Below are 7,913 nucleotides of genomic sequence, written 5' to 3'. Positions count from 1 at the left end.
AATGCATGGCTGAGCTACTGAATCAGCCATTACTAAAACACACTCACTTTGAATTTTTATTGTGAAAACTAATAAATTCTGTCATTAAATCTGATGAAACTGCGTCCAATACAATTACTGTTTTTAGAGTGTATTGTATGTATAGATAGTGACTATACTTCATTGTACCATGTTTCAAATGCATCCGCGTGGTCACGAAGAGCAGGGTTTCATTCTTTTTCGTAGTTGTATAATATTACATTATGCATAAAGACTACATTTTCCTTATCTATTCATCAGTTGACCGAATTGAAGTTAGCTCAGGATAACCCAGCGCCAGGCCAGAGCCCACCTCCCCCCTCCGTCCTCAGCAGCATAAGTCACCAACAACAGATAGAACTGTCTGCCTTAATGCTAAAAGAGAACCAACTTTCATTTATTTAGTTCAGTCATGAACACTCATTTTGAAAACAACAACCCGCTGCAACTCTTTGTAAGGGGATTTGATTCGAATGGATTGCTGACTCATCTCTCATTTAAAAGAGATCAGGTTGAAATGAAAGCATTTGTTGTGTCTAAGAGTATAGTGGATGCTTTTATTTTGAGTCCTTACGAGTTGTTATCTACTTGTTTTTAAAAATAAATTATTAGTTATTTGAAAGTCAGAGTTATAGAGAAGAGGAGAGAGAAAACTTTTCCGATATTTGGTTCACTCCCCAGATGGCTTCAATGAATAAAGCTGACCCAGGCTGAAGCTGGGAGCCAGAGTCTTCATCTAGCTCTCCCTCATGGCAAGCAGGATCCCAAGCACTTGAGCCATCCTCTGTGGCCTTTGCAGGCCATTAGCAGGCCGCTGGGTTGAGGTGGAGCCACCAGGACACTAATGGGTGCCTGCCTTGCAGATGGTGTCTTTACCCACTACACCACAACCCTGGTCCTAATCTGTATTAGCTTTTGCATGGCTTCCTAGATAAGTGCAAATATATTTTTAAAAAGATTTATTTATTTTTTATTACAAAGTCAGATATACAGAGAGGAGACAGGAAGATCTTCTGTCCGATGATTCACTCCCCAAGTGAGCCACAACGGCCGGTGCTGTGCCGATCCGAAGCTGGGAACCTGGAACCTCTTCCGGGTCTCCCACGCAGGTGCAGGGTCCCAAAGCATTGGGCCGTCCTCAACTGCTTTCCCAGGCCACAAGCAGGGAGCTGGATGGGAAGTGGAGCTGCCGGGATTAGAACCGGCGTCCATATGGGATCCCGGCGCATTCAAGGTGAGGACTTTAGCTGCTAGGCCACGCTGCCGGGCCCAAGTGCAAATATTTTAACATTGTCTGCCAATATGAACTGACTTAGACTGAAATTCTGCTTCTTCCCTCATTTTTCATTCTCCATATCATTAAAAAAAAAAAAAAGACATATCTAATTTGGCCATTTTTTCTTTTTGCTTTCCCTCCCACCATTAGTGTAATCTTTAAGGCCTGCTACCATAATTGAGAAACGTATATAGGACAAAGGAGAAAATGGAGCACAGGCTTGCTCCCAGTCAGGCCCAGAGGGCAGACATTGGAGATGGAGGAAGAAGCAAAGAGGTCTGTAAATGGCTTTGCCCGTGTACAGCTTAGGAGAAGGCCTTTTTCTGGACAGTCGCATCACTCAGTTCTTGGGTTTTGTTTCTCTAACTCTGAGGGGAACTGGAAACAGCTGGTGGTGTCCCTCTAACCACTTCTCCCTTCTCTCCTTATGTTTTGTTGTTTCCTCAAACCAACCATGGGGGAGGTTTTCTGGACTTCCGTCATGTTTCTCAAAATCTATACCTACAATGATCACTCGAAAAGCTCCGTAGAGGGGGTTGGTGTTGTGGCACAGTGCATACAGCTGCCATCTGCAACACCAGCATCCGATGTGAACACTTCCTGGCTGCTCTACTGCCTATCCAGATCCATGCTGCTGGTCTAGAAAAGCAGTTCCCAGTGTCTGGGAACCTGCCACCCTTGCAGGGGACCTGGAAGAAACTCCTGGCTTCTGGCTTCAGATCCTCTCAGTTTTGGCCATTGCAGCCATTTGGAAAGTGAACCAGTGCTTTGTCTCTCCTTTTCTCTGTAAATCTGTCTTTCCAATAAAAGTAAATAAATATTTTAAAATAAACAAATAAAGCTCTGTTGAATCAATCCCTATTTTTAAGGGTTTTTCTAGAGATTCCGACAGGTAGGCACATTTGGTTAAATCATCGTTTTTTGCTGGCCTAACTCTGACTTATTGCAGGCATTTGAGAAGTGAAACAATAGTTGTAAGATTCCTCTCCACCTATTTCTCCTTCTCCCTCTTTTTTTCAAATAAAGTGAAAATAAATAAAACCTTAAAAAGATTGAAAGAAACAGGGAAATCTTTTTACACTTCCTGTTAAATCTGATGGAGTGGATAAATGTGGAAAGTGAATGGGGAAAGAATATTCTCCTAATGAAGAGAAACTTGGGAGAGTTTAGTAGGGCTTGTTTCTTTAGATTCATCTTTGTTTTCCCTCACCCTTTCCCCTCAGGCCAAGAGCAGGCCACTGTCCCAGGAGGGTCTTCAGAGGGTGGTGTTGACTTCGTAAATTCTGGAGAAAGAACCTGAGGCTCATGTGGAGAAAGTGCACTTCAGTCAGCATCGTGAATTCCAACGCTGGAGATAATTTATTTTTAGGAATATCAAGTAGCTAACTATTACTTTTTAAAAGATGTATTTATTTGGAAGCCAAAGTTACACACACACAGAGAGAGGGCTAGTTCATTTCCCAGATGGCAGCAGTGGCCAGGTATGGGCCAGACCTAAGCCAGGAACCATATGGGTCTCTCACGCGGACGGCAGTGTCCCCAGCACTTGGGCCGTCTTCTGCTGCATTTGCCATACCATTAGCAGGAAGCTGCGTTGGAAATGGAGCAGCTGCGTGCGACGTGAATAGTCGCCCTCATGGGATGCTGACATGGCAGGTGGCAGCTTTGCTTGCTATGGCACCATGTTGGCCTCCAGAGTAACACATCACTACAAGGTCCTTCTCAAGTGTACCGCACATTTTCAATTTTTAAGATCATGGATATTGTCATGTTCGTCTTGTTCCACATTGAAGTTGTGCCTTCTGTTCTCAGAGATTTGCTTTGCTCAAGTTGTTTATCTCTGGCATTTCACAAATCCGAAACATATTGAAGAAACAGGATACATCATTCCAGTTTTTCTTGGGATTCGTAGAGTCTCTTATGGTGGCACAGTCCTCCAGTGTGACTATGTTGTTGGGCTCCCCTACATCCCAGAAGCTGAGAAAGAGAGGAGATTATAAATCCTGGTGGAAGGAGGCAAGCCATCCAATGTAAGTACCAAGTTACAGGTGTGTTATTCGACTTGCCAACAGTATGGGGAGGCAGATGCTATAATCTCTAGCAATGAAGGAAAGGAATTTCAGAGCTCAACTATTTGTCTCAGTCATGGAGTATGTGAGCACTGAAGACTACTAGATCGTCATGACTTTAATTCATTTATGTATTTTATTTATTTGAACCATAGAGTTACAAGTTGAGAGAGAGAGAGAGAGGCATTCCATTCACTGGTTCACTCCCCAGTTGATGGATCAGGACTGAGCCAATCCAAAGCCAGGAGCCAGGAGTTTCCTCTGAGTCTCCCCAAAGAGTACAGGGGCCCAAGTAATCTTTCTTTTCCCTCCTAGGCACATTAACAGGAATCAGTGCCTGACTGGCTTAACTATTATGCCATGTGCCAGGCTCATGCTCCTACTTGCTTTTTGGTTCCAAAATGCTAATTTATGGGCATGGTTGATACTCTTTCTTTGGAGTATCAGAATGTCCTGTGTAGTGCATTGGTCTCTACATTCTTGTGTTAACGGAGGGTCCCTTTTAACGGTGTCACCGCGATTGTAGTTAGACTATTACATAATGCATCGCAGCACATCGGCTGCACTCTGTAACTCCTGATGGTTAGCGACACAAATCATTCAACTCACTTCACCTTTACTTTCTTAAACAGCAAATAAAGATAAATAATACTAGACATATCTGTGGGAGGGGGTAATTTATGTGAGATGAAATGATGAATGCCAAAAAACTTTACACACTCCCAAATTCTGCGTCCTCATGATGCAAAGCCACCATCAGGGAAAAAAGAGATGTTATGATAGTTTCTACTTTTATGTAGAAATCTGATGTCTCTCAAATTATCTTTTTCCCCCCTCACTTCAATTTCAACGCCTAGAGCTCTAAATTCCTCTCTTTGACTCTTCTACTTTATTAATGAGTGATAACCCCCTTCTCATTTCCATAGGCTAATTGTTTTCTTTCTCCGGACACAGCCGCAGGATGTGGGAGAAGGAGAGAGTGGCCTTTCCCTTTTCTCTCTTTTACAGTCCATTCCTGCACTTGGTTCCACCGAGGATGGGCTCGAACCCGTCTCATGTAGCAGGAGCAAACTCTGAGACTCCCCCTCCACACTGATCAAAGTTAGGATATGGAGCAGCAGGAAAATTCTTTTCAAGGAAGGAAATTACCTCAGAGACTGGGCGAGAGGCGTGTCATCTACCCATTTCCACTGCCCCTCCACCACCTGGTCCGTCAGTCCAATATAAAACTCTTTCTTTGGGGGTTTTGTGTGGAAAAGGAATTCCTACGGAAGTGACAAAATGGTAAGATAAGAGATCAAGCAGTATAATTCTGAAAGAAACTGTCAGAAGTCATGAGTCTTAAATGATGGCTAAGTGTACCTGGGGTGATTTTGATCATTGATGATTATGTCTTAATTTTTCTCCTATTGGTAAAATGCACTTAATATAAAATCAGATCAACAAAAAAATTAACCTTTCCCAGAGAAGGAACTTCTTGACGATTCATTAAAAATTTGTCTAAGGTTAGAGAAAGCCAAATATTGTAGCAAATCACACAAAATGTTGCTCATTACAGCTTAGAGATAATGCCCATTCTTGCCTGTCCTATTTCATACACGTTTGTAAACACAGCAATCTTACTAAAATGGACATGCAACCTTTTTTTCCCCTCTTCTGCCTAACTTCTTCAATTAATGAAGGAATTTCTCATGGAAGTTCTTGTTAAGTTTTTCCAGTAATGAAAAATAGTGAGTGAAGGTGATGGCTTCCAGAAATAGCAGGGACAGCAAGCCCTTCAGGGCAGTCCTCGTGCAAGTAGCCACTGAAAGACCAAAGCTTCCTGGGTGCATGGAGAGAGTGATGATGGGTGTTACCCTAACACTGGGCGGGGGTGGAAGGGGGCGCGCCTGGACTCCAGCTACCTGCTCTTCCAGGGTGTTGATAATCACCAGATGGGCTCCCACATTCGCACAGCTTTTTAAACTTGCTGTCCAGGGCAGGGTGTCAGTAGAAAAGAAGTAGCAGCTGGACTGAAAGTATTTCCAGTTCAAGGGACAGCAACTCTTGACTGAGCCTAGGAGGAGGGAAGGTTCAGTGAGTGACCCAGGTCAACCGAACGAGAAAGATGCAGTTTCATCTGGCCCCCTGCAGCCTGTCCTCTCCAGACAGGCCCCTTGGAAGTTCATGTTCACACTCCACATCTTACTACTATCTAAGACCTTACGCTGATGTAACATCGGTAAACAATTTTCTTGGATTTTCAACATAATCCTCATTGCCTGGGTGTCAGCATTAATAAATACAGCCATATCTGCAATCTGCTTTGGTCATACTATTGTTATGGGATCCTGTTTGTAGGGTTCGGGGTCTGAGAGAGTTATGTGTTTTATTTAGCTGACCTACAAGTAGCTATCTCTTCAGCTACCTAAGCAAAGTACTGTCAAGCAGATCCGCGGGGGGTAGAGGCGAGCTGCATCCCTTGGAGGGAGGGAGTTCAGCCTTTGTAGCCTTTCCAGAGTCCTCACACCATGGGTTTTTTGCGCCTTCACCTCACTTTGGAAGCAGGTGATCCTTTTTTTAAGTATACTCCTGGCGATACGACCTTCTATTTTTAGGCTTAATGTACAGATACACATCTCAGTTTGATTCTGAAAGTTTAATGTCTTCAGCATTCCATGGCCGAAGTTCTAATCCTGAGCTTTTCCCAACTCCTCCCATTCACATGCAGCATAGGAAGTATTACACATTTTGCTTTTGAAAACTAAGCTATAACCCAACTGTTTCCCTTGTTCTGAGGCCGTGGGAGAGACCAGGAAATGTTGATAGTAAATGCCGATGTTCAGCCGTGAGGACTAGGTTACCTAATCCGTCGTTGTAGCAGGAGAGCTCTGTGATACGGTCATCCAGCTGGGACCTTGTCCTGTCGCAGGTTTGGAAGATACGATAGGTCACTGTAAGGAAAGGAACAGAGGAAGCGCTTAGGATTCGTGTCTTACGAAAACAACAAATCTGCTCACTTTCATATTAATATTCATAAAGTATCAATAGCTATTCTGCTATTGTTTGACCTCAAGTGCACAGATACTGGGGGCGCAACTTCTCAAAGAAAGAGGAGGAAATTCAGATTTATAAATCAGCTTTCCTGATTTCCAAAGGATTGGATTTATTTAAGAGAAAACAAAGATAGATGTGCCCCTTCGGCCACACCTATCCTTGTTATTCTTCTTTTCTGCATGTACTTGATTGCATTTCTGATGCTCACCAGTGAATTCAGGTCTGATAGAAGTTCACACTAGCAATAGGAATGGTACAGAGAGGAGGGCTCAAAATGTGTGAAGCACAACGAAGGTCATAGAAACTTACGAACAGCTCCACACTAGCTGTGACATCGGTAGTGAGACAGGAAGCCTGTGCATGGGAGTAGAGAACCTCCAGGAAGCAAAGAGGCGTTTCCTATCAATATGCAATCAGAGAGAATCATATTGAATTGGACCATTAGCACCCACCCACGCATCTGGTGATAAAGCAGGCACTGAGAAGTAGAATGGCACTGATAGCCACCGTCCACGGGAACGCCTGAGGAGAGACGCATCTCCTGCCTGCAGAAAGAAGGACACAAGCATGGTCAGGCTTCCTCGAGCACGCCACAGGAGAGAGGTGAGAGCCTTACTCATGGGCTTGTTTCCTTCTTGCCTCAAATTGTAGCGAGTAGTTCTTGAGTTGAAGCACGCTTCAGGGTTTCTTCGAGAGCTTGAGGAAGCATGGATTGCCGAGTCTCCCCTCCATATGCAGCAGTCTGGGTAGAGTTCACACAGAGCCCACCAGTTTTCAGGGGCGCTTGATGCTGCTGCCCCGAGGACCACGTTTTAAGAACCATCCATTGCTAACTTTACCACTCTTCACCCACAAACTCAGTTACAGAATTTTCCCGAAGTCTCCCAGTTTTAAGACGTCCTTTCCCGTTTGAAGGCTTCCCTCTCTTTCCTTTTGCTCCGTCGTTTCCTTCTCCTTCTGCCTCCTGTCTTGTTTTTCAGTCTTTCTTCTTAGAGCCTTTTTAAAAAGTTATTTCATTTATTTGATAGAGTTATAGAGAGAGAAGCAGGGGGAATCTTCCATCTGCTGGTTTTACTCCCCAAACAGCTGCAACAGCGAGCATTGTGGCAATCCAGAGCCAGTAGCCAGGAGCTTTCTATGTTGGTGCAGAAACTCTGAGCCATTCTCTTCTGCCTTCCCAGGCAAACTAGCAGGTAGCTGGATCAGAGGTGGAACAGCTAGGACTTGACCTGGAACCCACATGGGATGCTGGCACTGCAGGCAGAGGCTTAACCTACTGCTTTATAGCACCTGTCCCCTCACTGAATTCTTTTTCTGTTGCCCATCTCTTCCCATATTTATAACTGGTACCAAAAAGATACCTAGAAAAAAAGAGAGAGGTGTAGATTTTACCTGTGCACTGTGATACAGATAACGTGGATGAATCCATTTTCTCTTCTTTTATTTCCCGTTTCTGAGTGCAGGAGGGTTTTGTTGGTAAGAGTCAGGAAAAACGCATCCACAAGGTGAACACA

At 44.0% G+C, this 7,913-nt stretch overlaps 1 protein-coding gene across 1 annotated transcript; it reads right to left on the bottom strand.

Moving 5' to 3' along the window:
* Positions 1–3,085: 3,085 nt before the first annotated feature.
* Positions 3,086–7,913, bottom strand: CLEC4E (C-type lectin domain family 4 member E). Its single transcript, XM_004596467.4, has 6 exons — positions 7,792–7,913; positions 6,852–6,944; positions 6,207–6,296; positions 5,268–5,419; positions 4,513–4,628; positions 3,086–3,271 (listed from the first exon to the last, which is right to left on the bottom strand). The coding sequence occupies exons 1-6, from the start codon at positions 7,826–7,828 to the stop codon at positions 3,103–3,105; spliced, it is 657 nt and encodes a 218-aa protein (XP_004596524.2). The 5' UTR covers positions 7,829–7,913; the 3' UTR covers positions 3,086–3,102.

The sequence above is a fragment of the Ochotona princeps genome, chromosome 27, assembly GCF_030435755.1.
Source record: "Ochotona princeps isolate mOchPri1 chromosome 27, mOchPri1.hap1, whole genome shotgun sequence".
NCBI lineage: Eukaryota > Metazoa > Chordata > Mammalia > Lagomorpha > Ochotonidae > Ochotona > Ochotona princeps.
The sequence above is the reverse complement of the archived record's forward strand: the minus strand, read 5'-3'. Positions and strand labels throughout refer to the sequence as shown.

Coding starts and splice junctions, on each gene's coding strand:
- CLEC4E (XM_004596467.4), bottom strand. CDS start 7,828: ATGGATTCATCCACGTTATCTGTATCACAGTGCACAG. Junction 5,420..6,206: donor CTGCTACAACGACGGATTAG/GTAACCTAGTCC, acceptor CCCTCCTCCTAG/GCTCAGTCAAGAGTTGCTGT. Junction 4,629..5,267: donor TCAACACCCTGGAAGAGCAG/GTAGCTGGAGTC, acceptor TCACTTCCGTAG/GAATTCCTTTTCCACACAAA.